The 16,888-nt window shown below is 38.4% G+C and overlaps 11 protein-coding genes across 11 annotated transcripts; 6 read left to right on the forward strand and 5 right to left on the reverse strand. All coding sequences in view use genetic code 12, as the record gives it.

Moving 5' to 3' along the window:
• On the forward strand, window positions 1-1,170 carry CANMA_001247 (uncharacterized protein; the record flags this gene model as incomplete). Its single annotated transcript, XM_051813196.1, has 1 exon — window positions 1-1,170. A coding segment is annotated over one exon (1,170 nt), but the record flags the coding sequence as incomplete, so codon positions are not given.
• Window positions 1,171-1,983: 813 nt separating this feature from the next.
• ARO10 (phenylpyruvate decarboxylase) lies at window positions 1,984-3,870 on the forward strand (the record flags this gene model as incomplete). The annotated part of the gene is made up of 1 exon (XM_051813197.1): window positions 1,984-3,870. One exon carries the CDS (start codon window positions 1,984-1,986, stop codon window positions 3,868-3,870), a length of 1,887 nt encoding a protein of 628 aa, XP_051673011.1.
• Window positions 3,871-4,351: 481 nt separating this feature from the next.
• CANMA_001249 (rRNA-binding ribosome biosynthesis protein) lies at window positions 4,352-6,496 on the reverse strand (the record flags this gene model as incomplete). Its single annotated transcript, XM_051813199.1, has 1 exon — window positions 4,352-6,496. One exon carries the CDS (start codon window positions 6,494-6,496, stop codon window positions 4,352-4,354), a length of 2,145 nt encoding a protein of 714 aa, XP_051673012.1.
• A 511-nt stretch (window positions 6,497-7,007) lies between these two features.
• On the forward strand, window positions 7,008-7,943 carry SIW14 (putative tyrosine protein phosphatase; the record flags this gene model as incomplete). The annotated part of the gene is made up of 1 exon (XM_051813200.1): window positions 7,008-7,943. One exon carries the CDS (start codon window positions 7,008-7,010, stop codon window positions 7,941-7,943), a length of 936 nt encoding a protein of 311 aa, XP_051673013.1.
• A 118-nt stretch (window positions 7,944-8,061) lies between these two features.
• Window positions 8,062-8,523, reverse strand: CANMA_001251 (uncharacterized protein; the record flags this gene model as incomplete). The annotated part of the gene is made up of 1 exon (XM_051813201.1): window positions 8,062-8,523. One exon carries the CDS (start codon window positions 8,521-8,523, stop codon window positions 8,062-8,064), a length of 462 nt encoding a protein of 153 aa, XP_051673014.1.
• Window positions 8,524-9,067: 544 nt separating this feature from the next.
• On the reverse strand, window positions 9,068-9,478 carry HHT2 (histone; the record flags this gene model as incomplete). Its single annotated transcript, XM_051813202.1, has 1 exon — window positions 9,068-9,478. The coding sequence occupies one exon, from the start codon at window positions 9,476-9,478 to the stop codon at window positions 9,068-9,070; it is 411 nt and encodes a 136-aa protein (XP_051673015.1).
• Window positions 9,479-10,296: 818 nt separating this feature from the next.
• HHF22 (histone) lies at window positions 10,297-10,608 on the forward strand (the record flags this gene model as incomplete). The annotated part of the gene is made up of 1 exon (XM_051813203.1): window positions 10,297-10,608. One exon carries the CDS (start codon window positions 10,297-10,299, stop codon window positions 10,606-10,608), a length of 312 nt encoding a protein of 103 aa, XP_051673016.1.
• Window positions 10,609-10,845: 237 nt separating this feature from the next.
• On the reverse strand, window positions 10,846-12,477 carry CANMA_001254 (glycosyltransferase family 15 protein; the record flags this gene model as incomplete). Its single annotated transcript, XM_051813204.1, has 1 exon — window positions 10,846-12,477. The coding sequence occupies one exon, from the start codon at window positions 12,475-12,477 to the stop codon at window positions 10,846-10,848; it is 1,632 nt and encodes a 543-aa protein (XP_051673017.1).
• A 288-nt stretch (window positions 12,478-12,765) lies between these two features.
• CANMA_001255 (uncharacterized protein) lies at window positions 12,766-13,912 on the reverse strand (the record flags this gene model as incomplete). The annotated part of the gene is made up of 2 exons (XM_051813205.1): window positions 12,766-13,787; window positions 13,873-13,912. 2 exons carry the CDS (start codon window positions 13,910-13,912, stop codon window positions 12,766-12,768), a joined length of 1,062 nt encoding a protein of 353 aa, XP_051673018.1.
• Window positions 13,913-14,618: 706 nt separating this feature from the next.
• Window positions 14,619-15,302, forward strand: CANMA_001256 (uncharacterized protein; the record flags this gene model as incomplete). Its single annotated transcript, XM_051813206.1, has 1 exon — window positions 14,619-15,302. The coding sequence occupies one exon, from the start codon at window positions 14,619-14,621 to the stop codon at window positions 15,300-15,302; it is 684 nt and encodes a 227-aa protein (XP_051673019.1).
• A 195-nt stretch (window positions 15,303-15,497) lies between these two features.
• SPT10 (Spt10p) lies at window positions 15,498-16,835 on the forward strand (the record flags this gene model as incomplete). Its single annotated transcript, XM_051813207.1, has 1 exon — window positions 15,498-16,835. The coding sequence occupies one exon, from the start codon at window positions 15,498-15,500 to the stop codon at window positions 16,833-16,835; it is 1,338 nt and encodes a 445-aa protein (XP_051673020.1).
• Window positions 16,836-16,888: the final 53 nt, after the last annotated feature.

The raw sequence follows: 16,888 nt of genomic DNA on the forward strand, positions 1-16,888 counted from the left end.
CCAGCGTTGGACTTTGGTTGGTCAGTATTGACAATTTGTACATCGCAAGTAACCAACGTACCTAGTCTTAAGGCTATTCGGTTCTTTATTGGTGCGTTTGAAGCACCAACATACATTGCTTACCATTCCTTGTTTGCCTCGTGGTTTAAAGGAAGTACAGGGGAAGTAGCTCGTCGAGCAGGATTTTTCTACATTGGCCAGTTCTTGGGAATATTAACTTCGGGTTTGATCTCGGGGGCAATAAAGAGGCATTTGGGTGGTGTCAATGGATATGAAGCCTGGCAATGGATTTTCATTGTCGATGGTATCATCAGTCTTGCGGTTGGTCTTATTGGAATTTATATGATTCCGGGAACACCTGAAGATTGTTATAGCATATTTTTATCCGATGACGACATTAGAATTGCCAGAAGGAGGATGAGAAAGGATCAAAAGGATGCCAAGCCTAGAGAAAATGAGTTTTACCATTTCTTCAACTGGGGTCTATGGAAAAAGGTGCTTTCATCATGGCATATACACGTCTTAACCTTGTGGACAACATTTTGTTGGAACAATTCGAATGGTACCTCTGGAGCATATCCCTTATGGCTCCAATCATTGACGAAAGATGATGGTAGAACTCCTCGATTTGGAGGTGGCCAGTTACAAGACTACACCTCATTAACACCAGCATTGGGCATTTTCTGGTTGATATTGACCACTTCAATTGCCGATTTGCTCAAAAGTCGTTATGGGGCTATAGTGTTTTCGCAGGTATTCAATGTGCTTGGAAACTTGTTACTTGCAATATGGGACATTCCTGAAGGTGGCAAATGGTTTGCATTTTGTATGCAATATTGGGGTTGGAGTTCGTCTCCGGTACTCTACTCCTTCTTGGGAGATATATGTCGAAGAGATGTACGTGAGCGTCAAATTGTTTTAGTTGCATGTAACATGTTAGCCCAACTGACCTCAGCATGGATTTCAGTCTTGGTATGGAAGACAGTTGAAGCACCGAGGTTTTTAAAAGGGTACAGTTTCACGGCAGCGTCAGGGTTTGCATTGGCAGTTTGGTCTTTCCTCGTTTTGTATTTGTACAGAAGGCAAGAGAAGGCGGCTGCGCTTGAAAATAACATTGTCCTTTTTGATTCGAGTAAAGGCGAAGAGAAGGAAAGTGCTGTCGCAGAGTGAATAAAGAATATAGATACAATAGAAGATCCATTTTTCTGCTGACAAAATGGGTATAGCAGTATATTGATCAATGAGATCGTAAGAAGTGGTATTGAAAGCGCGTCTCTTTGTTTTCTGTTTTTGGAGTTAAAGTCGTCCTTGTCCCTCATTTCCATCTGGTGCCGAATATTTGCAAAACAAAGCTGAAGACTTTGGAATTCTTTTTTTCTTGTAAAGTACTTTATATAGGAACTCTGAAATTAAAGAGAAGTGTCTAGACGAATAAAATTGATGCCGTGAAATGGAATGGCACTTCGTATTGAAAAAAAAGGTATAAAACGTAGAACAATCCCCTCTATTTATGTCTCCCACTAGCAACATATAAATAGCCTACACTACTTTTTAGACGCATGACAGATGGTCACTTGCCTTATAAGTGAATGATACATTTCTAGAGTGTCACGCACCTAATGCCGCCTTATACCATTCGAAACAAAACTTTGACAGATCTAAATAAAAGGGGGGTATTATTTTATTTTTTCGGCTTTTTCTCTTTTCGGTTTTTCTGGGGTATAAGGAACAAAAAATAGCCATCGATAACCGAGAACAACAATTGTTTCATCTAACCGAATTGTGCCAAACTTGTAACCAGATCATTCTATGGCGTCAAAACTCACACACTTTCGGCTTGTTGTTGCAAGTTTTGATTAATGCGTGTTTTCCAAGACCTTTGCTGGCATAGGCCTCTATTTTCAAAATTATATAAATAAGTACCCTCAAACCCTCTACCTTTCCTTTGAACACCACACTTCTTACTTAACTCAACAGTTAACCATGGCACCAGTTAGAGAAACAACTCCGATTACTCCCCCAGCCACTAACACCGAGGAAGCTAGTATTATCCCATTGGTTATCCCTCAAAATATTGCACTTGGTGAATACATCTTTCTTAGAATAGCCCAAGCTAATTCTAAGCTCAAGACAGTGTTTGAGATCCCTGGTGATTTCAATCTCAATTTGCTTGAACATGGTTATTCTCCTTTGGTTGCACACAAAGGAATCAAGCTAATCAACACATGTAACGAGTTGAATGGTGCTTATGCTGCCGATGCTTATTCAAAAGCCATTGATGGATTGAGTGTTTTTATATCAACATATGGTGTCGGTGAATTATCTGCTATTAATGGTATTGCTAATGCCTTTACTGAGTACGGAGCTGTATTGCATATTGTTGGAACACCATCATTGAGACAACGCGAGCAAACAAGAAGCAAAATAGTCAACATACATCACTTGGTGCCAAACCACGATCCACTTTGTGCTCCCGACCATGATGTCTATAAGAAGATGGTGGAAGGTGTATCTTGCATCCAAGAGTCGTTGGATGACAACATGTCCAACAATGCAGCAAAGATTGACAGAGTGTTGAGAACTATTATTCAAGAAAGACGACCAGGATACCTTTTTATTCCCTGTGATGTACCTGATATGCTCACTTCTTCTAGCATGTTGCTTGAGACTCCATTTTCACCTTTATCACAATATCAAGGGACCGCTTACGCACAATCCATGTTGAATGAAGTAACCGACTCCATCTTGTCATTGTTGTACCAATCAAACGACCCATCAGTGCTTGCTGATTGTTTAGTTACTCGATTTGGAGCACAAGCTGAACTTGATCAATTTGCCCAAAAATTGCCAGAGAGCGTTAAGTTATTCTCCGCCAACTTTGGAAGAAACATTGATGAGACCAGAAGCAATTTCGTTGGTGTATACACGGGCGCTGGGTCATCTGATCTTAAAGTTCAACAGTTGTTTGAAAATTCTGATTTCTTGCTTCTCTTAGGCTATTACGATACCGAAATGAACAACGGTGGATATAGTCGTGATTTTTCCAAAGCAGACAATACGGTAATTGTTCACCCTGATTATATTCAAATCAACAACTCCATACACCATATAAAACAGTTTAATGGCGAAAAGTTATTCTCAATGGGCGAGTTTTTGCACAACTTGACTGAAAAATTGGAAATTGCTCAAATATCTGCCACAAGACTGACCACATATAAATTTATTCCTCAAGACAACCATGTTGCATCCAAAACAGACAATTTCTGCTGTCCCCAGTCCAAAATCAACAAATTTCTCTCCAATAACCTTCAGCTGAATGATTTTTTGATTGTTGACACCATGTCTTTTTGCTTTGGAGTAATGGATATCAAGTTTCCTTCAAACTTGCATCTCCTTTCGGGTTGGAGTTATGGATCAATTGGATATGCAGTGCCAGCAACATTTGGCGCTACAATGGCAATCAATGATTTGGGTCTGAATCAACGTATCATTTTGGTACAAGGAGACGGCGGTGCTCAAATGACGGCACAAGAATTTTCCAGTTTCATTAGATACCATCACATTTTACATAACTTGCCCAAGGTATTTTTGATAAACAATGATGGGTACACAATCGAAAGGAAAATTAAAGGGCCAACCAGGTCATACAATGATATAAATGGGCTCTGGAAGTGGTCTAAATTGTTGCTGGTTTTTGGTGGTGTCGAAGGTGAAACTCATAATGCATTCAAGATCCACAATGTTCAAGAGTTTGATGAGCAGTTTGGTAGTGGGAAATTGGGAGATAGTTCAAAATTGCAGTTTTATGAAATCATTGCAGATAAATTTGACGTCCCTGCTCGTGTAGAGAGGATGATGTCAGCTAAGTAGTATAGAATAGTGCAATAAATAGATGTGTCGGTAGCGTTTTTTAAATTTACAGTTTATTTTTTGAGTCTCCTTTTTTTTTAAACTTTGCTCGTGAACACGGAATTTCCAGAACAGATCATCCATCATTCATCAACAATAACGATGGTATGTCGATGCTTCCTAAAATGAACTCTCCACCTGCCATATACTAACAAGATACTTCTTCCCCCATAGTCTGCATTATTCAACTTTCAATCCCTTTTGCAAGTGCTTCTTCTTCTCATTTGCACTTGCACGTATGTCCATAGTGTCACCCCAACACTTCTAGATAACAGGAAAACAGGAATCTTGAGTGTTTTTTACAAATTCGCTAGAATTGGAGAGAGGTTAAGCCCCTACGTTGCTATTGGCTGCTTTATTATGGCATTTAATACATTAAGCGCCTGATGGGCTAACGCACACACACACATATACACACACATACACACACATACACACTTTGCTATCTAAATTCATACATTTCATTTCTTGAATGACAAAGAATTGGTGCACGTTCATTACCCACAATTCTATCCAACGCGGTTGCATCCCACTTTGAGTAAAGGATCTTAACTGTTACCAAATTCAAATCACATTCATCTTTAAATACCGATTTAGCAATAAAACGAATCAATTCTTTATAAAATATAGGATTTGTTGGTGGTGCATACATGATTATATTTTTGACTCCACTGATTTCATATCTTCTGAAATAATGTAATCTCTCTGTATACAACATGATTTTGATTTTGCCAGTGGCGAATTCATGTCGTGTTCTCGTCAATTTGGACTGGGAACTGTATTCGTCAATGGCGCCAAAGTTGAACTTGGTGGATGTTTTGAAATAATCCTTAATACGGAGGTAATCAAAGTAGGATGGGATGTAGATCATAATACCATCATCGTAAGATGTCGTCTTTAACAAATTGGGGAGTATTGAATTGATGAAAAACTTGAACCTTGCATCAGGATCATTTGTTGGCGACTCGCTAGGAAATCTTTGGAAAATTTGCTTAATCTTAACACCAATGGAGTTCATGATACTGTTGTCTGACGTGGTGATTGGCTTGAATTTGATTTTACCCAGTAGGTTATAAGACTTTGACGAAACAAGGTTATTAATTGACGGAGTCAAGTACTCACAAAACACCAACGTTTGCCTCAATAACTTGGCCTGATCATTTATGCTCCACATTCTAATCCTGCTAAAATCAGCATCGTGGAAATCTTTTGGAACTTTGTTTATGTATTTCATAATTGTGTTTACGTGGTCCCAGTTTTGCATCTCAATTTGGTTAGCTCTATCGACAATAAGCACTTCAATCGAAGAGATAAAGTCATACTGACGTTTCTTTTTATCTGGGTTCTCCAAAATCATTGACAATCCAAGCGGAGATGCAATTATGATGTCTGAGGAGTAGAACGACGAATACAACTTCAACGACTTACGAGTTAATTTCAACCCAATGCAAAAATAATCATTGTTGTTTCCCTTCAATGCATCCTGAAAGTCCTGCGGTTTGTTGCTTCTTGCTACATCTTTTGCGTGGAATTGAGCCGTGAACCTCTTTTTATTTTCCTGTTGTGTTGTGCCTGATAGTTTGATCAACAATTCAACTAATGTGTGGCACGCTTCTCTTGATGGTAAAAGAATCAATACTTTTGGTCGAGTAAAGCCTTGGTCTCTCAATTCTAAATCTTGGTTGGCTTCTGATGCGTGGTGCAATTTAGCTGTGTTTTTGATAATTCTATCTCTGGTCTTGTATATGTGGTTCAATGCATGCATGGCATATAGCTTCCTATACGACTTGTTAGTGAATGATTTATATTGATAGTTGACATCCTGGTAGTTCAAGAGTGGTTGAAGTAGAATAGAATCCAATTTGGTGAAATCTTCACCAAATTCATTGATATATGCGTCCATGACCCTCATTTTCAATAAATGGAACTTTTTAACGTTGGATGGCGTTTTGTTATTTACATTGATTATGGCTTCCCCTGGAGGTGTCAATGTTGTTGAACTCAATGACAAGTCTTCAAATGTTGCTTTTGACAGTATATTCCACTTGTTGTGTTCTTTAATCACCAACTGTTCCTCCTTTTCTAAATACTCATCGCTAGGCTGATTGAAGTGGGCTTCAAATGGGTCAGCTGCCAACTCTGCTGGTGAATCTTCTTCGTCATTTTCTTCATCATCATCATCTGATTCTTCGTGGTCCTCGTCAAAGTTTTCTCCTGCAAGTTCTTCGTCATCTGCTTCCGAATCTGGCTGTTGACTCTCTTCTTGCACAACCTCATCTTCTTTTGGTTCAGAAGTGGATTTGTCCTTGTTTTTTGACTTTAGTAGCATCAACAATGCAGAGTATGCTTTCCCACTGAGATCCTCTTCTTCTTCCGACAATTCTTCTTTTTCACTTTCACTCTGGGCTTCAAATGCACCGCCATTGTCGGTTTTGTTAATCGAGTGGTTTGTTTTTGGGCCATCTCGTCTTGGTCTTTGAGCAGTTCGAGTCACTGTTCTCAACTCAGTTCTCCCACGTTTGACACTTCTATTTTTGTTGTGTCCCGAGTGGTCACTGTTATGCACCCTTTTCTTGCCTCCAGACATTTTATGATGTTGCTGTTTCTTGTTGTAGGTGGGCACTTGGTTATTACTGACTCCTTATTCCAAAAAGCTGTGAAAATTCCTGAGAAGAGCATCAAAATAAAAAGTAAGTGTCGCAAAAAATCATATTGTCGAGACATTGATAAATTACGACATTCAATAATAAAAAATTGGTCCTTATTACACTACTTTACTGTGGTAATCGTGCGAAACAAAGATTTTGATAGGAAGAATCAATAAGTGACAAAGAAAAAGAAGGAAAAGAAGAAAAAAAAGATCTCTAATCGTTGATTGCAAAGGGGAGAGAGAAGAGAATAGACAATGGTAATTCACATCCAAAACAGACTTGTATAACATTTTGCAAATCATAGGTAAATCTTATCAACCAAAACACTCAGACAGTATTTAAACTAAAAACCATACAGAGAGATAATCTTTAGCTAAACCTGAACTAATACGTAGCTGCAAAGCAATATAGCATTTTTTTTGACACACACGCACAACAATTGACCCAATGGCCGAAAACGCAGATAGCCCGTTTCAAATGGACGAGGACATCCCAGGTCTACCGAATACCATATCAAAGAGGGAACTGACATACAATGATTTTAACGCGCGTTCGTTCAACGCCCACCTGGCCTCGGAGATTACATTGCAAACCAACGACGACACGCCACTACGATCAAAGTTGGATCAACTCAGGTTGGAAGAGACGGCTAACGAAAACAATGCTACGACAACAGAAGAGGAAGAGGAAAAGAATTACGATGAAGATGCAGATGACAAGTTGGATTTGAATTTGCAAAAGAAACTTCAATTGGAATATGAACTACAACAGAAGCAATACAGAAAGTCGGGCGAAACGGCAGACGCGATAGAGAAGAAGGTGGAGGCGGCGGAAGGAGCAGAGGAGGAGCTACAATACGACTTTGATGTTGATGACCAGCCATTGACACCACCTGAAAATTTCGCATTAGTTATTGGATCAATTTATAGAAGTTCATTTCCACAACCGGCCAATTTTTCGTTCTTGAAACAACTCAAATTGAAATCCATACTATGTCTCATCCCAGAAGACTATCCAGAACTACAAGAAAAGTTTTTTGAAAGCAACAATGTCAAGTTGTTTCAATTGGGGATGTCGGGGAACAAGGAACCATTTGTGAAGATCTCACTGGACTTGATTACACAAGCGCTCAAGATAGTCCTAGATCCAGAAAACCAACCAATACTTATACATTGCAATCGAGGTAAACACCGAACTGGTTGTTTAATAGGAGTTTTGAGACGATTGCAAGATTGGTCGAAAACGATCATCTTTGACGAGTATAGAAAGTTTGCTGCGCCAAAGGAGAGACCAATGGATCAGCAGTTTATTGAGTTGTATGACGATAGGCACATAAAGGAGCATTGTAAGGAACGTGGGTTGTTGCCGTTGAGATGGGGGTGACATAAGAAGACAGAGGGAAAGGTTTTGGTTTTGTTAGTATTATATATATATATTTACAAAAAATATGATAGATTCTTTTATACAATAGAAACCATCACTGTCTAACCGTGGCTGTTTACTAGTTATTAAAGGGGCTTCTCTTGCTCCAAAAGAATTCTCTACCGTATAACGCAGCATCGAATAAAGCCAACCCTGACAATGCAACTGGAGCTAGTCTTCCTTTGAAAACCGACAGAACAGACGACTTACCATTAACAATTAAATATAAAGTCAGCCAAGCAAAATTGAAGCCTGAGGCATTCAATGGATCCCCATCAATCATCATGTAGGTGCCCAAAGCCATAGCTGAGCCAAATAAAGTACACGATAATCGCGTTGGTTGTGAGGCTGCCAATTTCTTATGAAATGCAAACGATGATCCTGATGTGCCCGAATTGGGTATCGTTACTGCTGATGAAGTTTTAGTAAGTGCTTTTAAAAATAGTCCTGCTGATAATACTCCCGAAGGATAAGGAGAAACTGATAACGCATCTAATTGCTCGTAGACTGATGGAGATGGTTTGATAGTTGAGGTAGACATAATTATTAGGTTGTTGGGAATGAAATGTGGAGTAGTAGTAGTTGTATGACAACAGCAATGATGCTTATTGGGAAATTTCAGATATTAATTGCTACCGCTTTGAAATTATTCACGTGACAAAAGATCGGCCCTAAAAAGAAAGGCACTTAATGACAAACAGTGAAGAACCAAGGTTCTGGTGGAAAGTATACTGTTTTGGACGTACAAACTTTGACCAGCAAGAAAGAACATGTTTGTTGTTCTCGTGAGTAACTGATTCCAGGAACTCTTTATTGAGAAGGGGATGGTGTTTTTTATATGTTTTGAAGGCTAGAATTTAAATGAGTAGTAAAATTTGTTGCTGTAAACCAGTTACTGTTAGTTTTATCATCCCATAAGCAAATGCCAACACTTTGCTTTACATTTCAGAATTCAAAAAATCTAATATTTCATTACTAATATACACATTGTTATACTACATATAACCGAACCAATAAGAACTGAAAACCAATAAACCATCAAGGTGTTACCAATTCTCATAACCTGTCATTATATTAAAGCAGTTTTAAGCTCTTTCACCTCTCAATCTTCTAGCCAATTGAATATCCTTCTTTTGGATGGTAACTCTCTTAGCATGGATAGCACACAAGTTGGTGTCTTCAAACAAACCAACCAAGTAAGCTTCAACAGCTTCTTGCAAAGCACCGATAGCAGAAGATTGGAATCTCAAATCAGTCTTGAAATCTTGAGCAATTTCTCTAACCAATCTTTGGAATGGCAATTTTCTAATCAACAATTCAGTCGATTTTTGGAATCTTCTGATTTCTCTCAAAGCAACGGTACCTGGCTTATATCTGTGTGGTTTCTTGACACCACCGGTAGTTGGGGCGGACTTTCTAGCGGCTTTAGAGGCCAATTGTTTTCTTGGGGCTTTACCACCAGTGGATTTTCTTGCTGTTTGCTTAGTTCTAGCCATTGTGTATAGTTGTCTAATGTAAGAAAAGAGAAAGGAAGAAGCAAAAAGCAGATAAAATTGGGTTGAGATAAGAGGGCAGGATGAAGTTTATATATCCAAATTTTGTATTTAGGTTCTAGTGTGTGTCTATGTTTATGTTGTTGTTCTTTGTTTACATTTTTTTGCAGTCGATAAATGATTATACAGAGACGTTTCAAGAGAGAAAAGAGTCGCGCGATCAAAAGATTTGTTTTTGCGTCTACTCTTCTTTATTTTTCTTTTTTTTTCTTTTTCGTGGGAATGGTAGCTCCTTTTAACCTTTTATTACATCAAAGGAAAAATTAATTATTATGTGTGTGAGTAAAATTAAGACTGGTGCGTAAATTTAAAACCAATGCGTCTTTTGTTTGATACAAAAGACAGAAGAGTATTTCCTTTGTTGTACAAATAAGTTCAACTAATCTACACAAGAACACACAAGAACACTACTGAAGAGTATGAAGCACTAACAAAAGAAAAGAAAAGTTACAGAAAGACACGAGAGTGTAGATTTGCGCATCACAACACTAACACGCTTGGACCTTCTTCTATAGTACTACGTTTAGTGCTATGTTTATCTCTCTCTTGCCTCGCGCTTATGATCTATTACTACATACACACACCTTCTCTCTCTCTCCCCTTTAATGTAAAATGAAATTTTGATTGTTCCATTCACCACTCAACTAGCAAAACATTTTTCTATTTAAATATCACAACAATTTCCCTTTTCATTAACCACACATCTATTCTTTTTTTTTTAATCAACACATACCCCATACATATACAAATAATTAACAACAATGTCTGGTAGAGGAAAAGGAGGAAAAGGATTAGGAAAAGGAGGTGCTAAGAGACACAGAAAGATCTTGAGAGATAACATTCAAGGTATAACAAAGCCAGCTATCAGAAGATTGGCAAGAAGAGGTGGTGTTAAACGTATTTCTGCCTTGATTTACGAAGAAGTTAGAATTGTTTTGAAACAATTTTTGGAAAACGTTATCAGAGATGCTGTTACTTACACTGAACACGCAAAGAGAAAGACTGTTACTTCATTGGATGTTGTTTACGCTTTGAAGAGACAAGGTAGAACCTTGTATGGTTTCGGTGGTTAAATCAAACCAGTGTTTTGATCTACTTTCCTTTTTTTCATTTCGTATTATTGTATAGCATATATATTTAAATTTGATGACCAATTATTTAGACTACCTCAGCTTTTGGTGTAGAAGCTATCTCTCTTTTTTGGAGCTCGGCTTTTGATGAAATAGAAATCTGACTGATGCTGCACGCTTAGTGGTGCACTACAAATCGGCTCCATTATTTTTCTATTAAAACTACTACGTAGTACGACTCTATACTAGATCTTCCTCCATGCTACCTCCAGCTATTAAGTGGTGTTTGATCTTTCTCGTTAATCGTTTTTTCCACGACTCAAGATTAACTGGTTCTGGATCTCTATAATCATCTTGTGTATACTTTTGCCATCGCTTCATACATTCAGTATTTTCAATATCATCATACTCCTGGGGACATTTACACCTACATCCAACACCATTGTACCTTGGTTTATCGGGTGAAATAACTCGTTCCTGTGTGGTGTCCCCATCACCAGCAGTAAATGCAACATAGTTGGGGTTTGCCACATATTCCAATTGGTGTTCGGGCGCATTAGCTGGACAATGAACAAATATTTCATGTCGATATCCTATATCTCGAAAGTAATGAACTTCATTAAGATCCAAAAACATGCCCACTGCTAGTGAATGAACTGGTGCATCACCCCATCTTTCCTTGTAAAACCCTCCTGCTGACTCAAGATGTTGGTAAAACAGCTGGTACCCCGTAGACGTAAATAAATCAACACGAGCAATTTCAAAATTGGACCAAAAATGACATAAATTATACTCTTCTTTATCAGTTCTATCTTCGTGTAATTTAGGCATATCCTTGCTCTTTTGGAGGATACGACGCGTTAAATAAGGGTACTTGGTAAAAACATCGTCGGTCTTACCCGTTTGTTCATGAAGAAATTTCTGCAAGTATATTTGATCCTGAATCTCAACAATTAAATCGTGCGAATTGTGAATTCCATCGTATACGCCAAGTTCATCTTCGCCATCGAGCCACTTTGAGTTCAAGGCAAACAAATTCCAACTGCTTTTCACTTTAATGTTGTGTTTTTTAATAAATGTTTGCACATGGCGAAACAATCCGGGGATGGAGTAGTACAAATCAAACAACATCACATTAAACCCATATTTCTTCCCTCTTTTTTCCATCTCAATGAATGGATCATAAGTTAAATCACAGTAGAACTCAATATTTGGTTCGACTCGCCAATACCAGTCCAATTGTTTAACTAACGGATGCAAATAAAATTTGCCCGAATAAAATCGACACATTTTATGATAACTCTTCAAATTACCATAGAGTAACTCACGATCACCCTGTGACTCTATCCACTCATGCAATTCAGCTTCAGGTATATCCTTCAGAAACTCCCAATCTTGCATATCAATCAATCCAAACGAAACTTTGGCACTGGTATGATTCAAAATTGCATCTTTAAACTGCGGCGAAAACTCTTCATTGTTGAGAAAAACCCAGGGGTAATTATACCATTGGTTAAAATGCCGTTCCATCGATTTCATACTCGATATGACTCCCTTGATTTCCAGGTTGCGACAGAGCATGACGAAAGCAGCATTGGCACGCGGTTGTTGATCGGTGTTGGGAATAGCACAACCGTACTGAAAGGGAGAGTCAATCTTGGTCTCTAGTTTTTGCTCACTAAGTTCCTTTAAAGTATCATCGTTGGGTGGTTTGTGAATTTTATAGTTTATCCAGTACGGATCATTATTGGGTAGTAGATCGATGTCCTTGAATAGTAGAGTTGTAAATAGGATCAAGGATGTTAATAGTAATAGGATAGCAGTGGTCTTTTTGGAACGCAGTAGTAGAGCTCTTATCCTATTTATAGACATTTTGAAGCATATAGATTAGCAATTCCCGACCCTTTTTTCATATGCGTGGTCTTATTCCTCAAGTGGACTCTCACTTAGTTTTCCACCGCAGCAAAATAAACGCCGATGAAGAGGGAAAATATTCAAACGCCGATTATTAGGTTTTCATCAAAAAAAAAAAACATTTAGATTACACAAAATACACAAAATACAAAATACATCATCAAAATGAACAAACACTCTTCACCGTCTTTCTCTTTCTCTTTCTCTTTCTCCCTCTACCAGTCATCTAGATCTATCAGCAGTGTATTACTTTTCCTTCTTTACTATTGCAGTGCGTAGTAGTACCAAATCATCATTCAATTCTTCCGGTTTCAAACCTTGTGGACCAACAAACTGTTTATGCGATCCACGTGTCTGCACCTTGTAGCTATTATGATTTCCATCATCACCATTTAAACCATTGCCGTCGTAAATTAGAGACTTTACGCCATCCTCGTTCTCCATGATAAACGTGTTTAATGCATCATAATCTTTATCACTAAAGTTAGATTCATATCCGCTGTTGACTCCACCATTCGACCTATTGTGGGCGTATATTGAGCTATGATGAGCAGCAGAGCTGGTATTTCCATTGTGATGCCAAGGTTTAGCACTTGCCGTGCTACTCGATACTTCGTCGTTTGATGAATATCTCGTTGTGTGAAGTCTTCTTCTCTTACCCAGCGATATATAACCAGATCCATTTTGTGCCGATGACATATTGCCATTCAAACCACCTCCTCCATCTGATAGGTCGTCCATTTCCCCTGTTGCAAAACGACCCAAGTACTCGCCTCTTTTCCTTAGAGATCTCCTATCGTGAACATTCAACCCCATGGCTGCCGCTAGTGTTTCATTGTCTCTATTCTTGCCACCCTCATCATGATTATAGCTATTACTATTCAAAAGATTCAACAAATATTTATCCTCTTTCAAAGTCTTTATCTGTTTCTGTAGCTTATCGTATAGTTTCTCCTTGATCAACTTGATCATCTTGTCGTGGTTCTCCTTTGCCTTTTGTAAGGCTTGATTATACTCCATTTCAATACTCTTGACCTGGTATTCCTCCCAAAGACGCAATTTCGTCAACTCATAATCTCTAGTTTCTTCCAATTGTAATTTCTTTGTCACGTATTCTTCGTTGGTGCCCTGTTGTAGACTTGCTAATTTATTCTGTAATTCATGTAAACTATTGCGATAAAATATATCTCGATCGTTTTTAAACGTCAGCTCTAGTTTATGCAACCGGGTTGCAATGTTGTTCCTCCTCTTATCTCGTTTACTGATGGCTATAAAAGAGAAAAGCATTAGTTAGTAAAGATGCTCCAGACTTTCTTTGGACACGCGAGGTGTGGGTTTCTCAATGGTACATACTGTCGGAAGCGGTTCCGTTTCTCTTGTAGTCTTGTTCCATGTTATATAAAAGTATTCTGACCCATGTACTTAAGTGTTGAGGCTAATGCAACGAGTGATGTGATTTGCTCTTGGTGTTTGATATAGTATGAAAGTAATGGGAGTGTTCTTTCCATCAAAACTAAAAAAATTGAGTATCCCTTTTTGAAGTTGAAGAAAGAAAGAAAAGAAGTTTAAAATTCCATCAACAAATATATTATATGCAGGACCAATCACACGGAAATAAAAGCATATTGTATTGCTCTTTTTGGACAATTATTGCAAAGCAAGAGACGAGCACAACTCACGTCAGTTATCTACAAGCATTAGTTTAATATTGTAGATTATTTCACAGTTGGATTCTTGAATCCTTTATACTTAAAAATTTTGAGTTTCGATTGAGTAAGTTTATTTGCAAAATATTTGGGCAAGATTCTCAATACACCTGTATCACCAGTTCCTTATTTTGTCCACAGATTATACACAGCATATTCCAAAGTTGACAGATTTAAGGTTTCAATAATTTAACTTTACGAAGCATATTTCTAGATTGGATATAATCATTGTATAGGGCCTGTTTCGACCCAATGCGCTTTTGTAAGATGCTACCATTTACAAAACAAAAGCCATTGATAGTCGGCTTCTGAGTTCCGTGTATAAATTGAGTCATGTTTAGTAAAATATCAACATAGAAGCCAGTTTCCCTTACTAACACGTCAGCTTTTCAAATGACTTCAATCGATACTACTTACGAATCAGTCAAAGATCTCCCTTTTGCTGATAACAAATTTGAATCAACACCAAAGATTAAACAGTCAGTGATAAATTTCAATTTGAAAAAAGATGAAAGACCAGTTACCTTGTTCAACATCCATGATGTTTCCAGTGTTCCTAAAAACTTAATCATTTCACTACAAAACGAATTCAATTTTGTAGTAGAAGAAGGTCTCACTTACCCGTATCATGAAGTCAAATCATTCGAGGATTTCAAGAACTACTGGTTTCTTCATTATGCTGCAATTTTAATTGATGGAGATTTCGAGTCATTTGATGATCTACAACTACAAAATTTATCAGTTGAGCAATGGAACAGCATATTCTTGGGCACTTTTTACGTCAAACCAAATTACATTGGCCGTTGTTCACATATATGTAATGCTGGATTTGTCGTAAACCATGTAAAACGAGGCTTGGGCTTGGGAAAGGAGTTGGGAGCAAAGTATTTGGTTATTGCACCTCAATTGGGATACGTCTACTCAGTGTTTAATTTGGTTTTTGAGACTAACATGGCAAGTTTAAAGATATGGGACTCTTTGGGGTTTGAAAGAATAGGATACGTCAAGAACGTGGCCGTGTTGGAGGGGTACGATCGGTTGGTGGGTGCTTACATGTTTGGAAAGGATTTGAAGTAAAGTAGTACACTTTCAGGACAGCCAATCTCTTGGTAAAAATAGACTCTATAAAAGTAGAATTGAATAGTCAATACTTTGTTTCAAAAATTGGGTGCTCAAAGGAGGAACATTTTGTAAAACTTGGTAGCATCAAACTTGTTTCTGAACCTCAGCTTTTACAAGAGATTCGATCCGACTGCTTCTTGATGGTGTGATATGACCCACGATGACGCTGTAGCAGCAGTTCGACAACTGAAACAGGTAAACAAATCAAACAGGAAAAGACACCATAGCGTACTTGATGACCCAAACCACGAGACAGAAGTTTCTTCGCACTCAGTCACTCAACCAAACAAGATAAACGAAAGGTATACAATTCTTCTCAAAGATGGTGTAACAACGGCAACGATATACCCTATTCTGTCACCACTTGATATTCCGGTAGGACTACTACATTTCCTTTGCGATGAATACAATATGGAGATTGAAAGAGGCGAAACCCTACCGTTTTTTGACCCACTAACACTAGATCAATTTGTTGATCACTGGTTTGCTTCCTTTGTTGGGATAATGTGTCTTGGGGATGATCCCGTTTTGAATGGAAAACAAGATGAAAAGTCGTGGGAGAATGAATGTTTGGGTATATTTTCTATCAAACCCAATTATCCAGGAAGACGGTGTTCACATATTTGCACAGCTGAGTTTCTTGTAAATGCTGGTATCAGAGGTAAGGGAATTGGAAGGACATTGACCGACTGCTTTTTGCAATGGGCCCCTAAACTTGGGTATACATACGCCACTTTCAATCTCGTGTTTGAGAGCAATGCAGCCGCTCGAAAGTTGTGGGAATCGCTAAACTTCAAAAGAGCAGGCAAAATAAAAAGTGCTGCTTATGTGAAGAATTTTGATCAACCAGTGGATGCAATAATATATGGCCGTGAACTTGCAGACAAGACTGTGGCAGAGTCCAGTGCCTACAGATTTGACAAGATCAAATACTATTTGGAGACAGGCAAGTATCCCGCAACAGCCGACCGTCAAGAAAAAGCCAGATTGAGAGCAGGTGCGATGCACTATAGTTTATCCAACGGGAAGCTTATGTTGAAAGGCAAGGAAGTTGTGTCGGACTCGGACCAGCAATTGCGCATTTGTTTTGACTTACACCGAAATAACGGACATCTCGGCATAAACAAAACTACAACTCAAGTTGCTGAAAAATACCACTGGCCACGAATTAAAGAGACGGTTGGTGTTGTAATAAAGGAGTGTGAGAAATGTAATAGGTTGCAGAAGGGTGTCGGCGACGACAACAATGGAGGGCAAGTTGGTTTCGAATTAGCTCAACTCGATTCAGACAGACCACAAATCAGCGAGTACATTCAAGCAGTTGTATCAGAAGTTCAGCAGGTGCATAGAGAAGGGTACAGACAGACTTATGCAGAAGTCGCTGCATCCTCTGGCCCAAGTTTGCCAATTGCCGACAGCTATTTATCTGACGAGGATACTGAGTCTGATATAATACGCCCGAGAGTTCGAACTTACGAGAGAAGATGATAAAAGGGCGCTTCTTTTCTCAAAATGTAATATACTTTATATTAATTATCAAG

The sequence above is a fragment of the Candida margitis genome (genome assembly GCF_024628925.1).
Source record: "Candida margitis strain CBS 14175 chromosome Unknown scaffold9, whole genome shotgun sequence".
In the NCBI taxonomy this organism is placed as follows: domain Eukaryota; kingdom Fungi; phylum Ascomycota; class Pichiomycetes; order Serinales; family Debaryomycetaceae; genus Lodderomyces; species Lodderomyces margitis.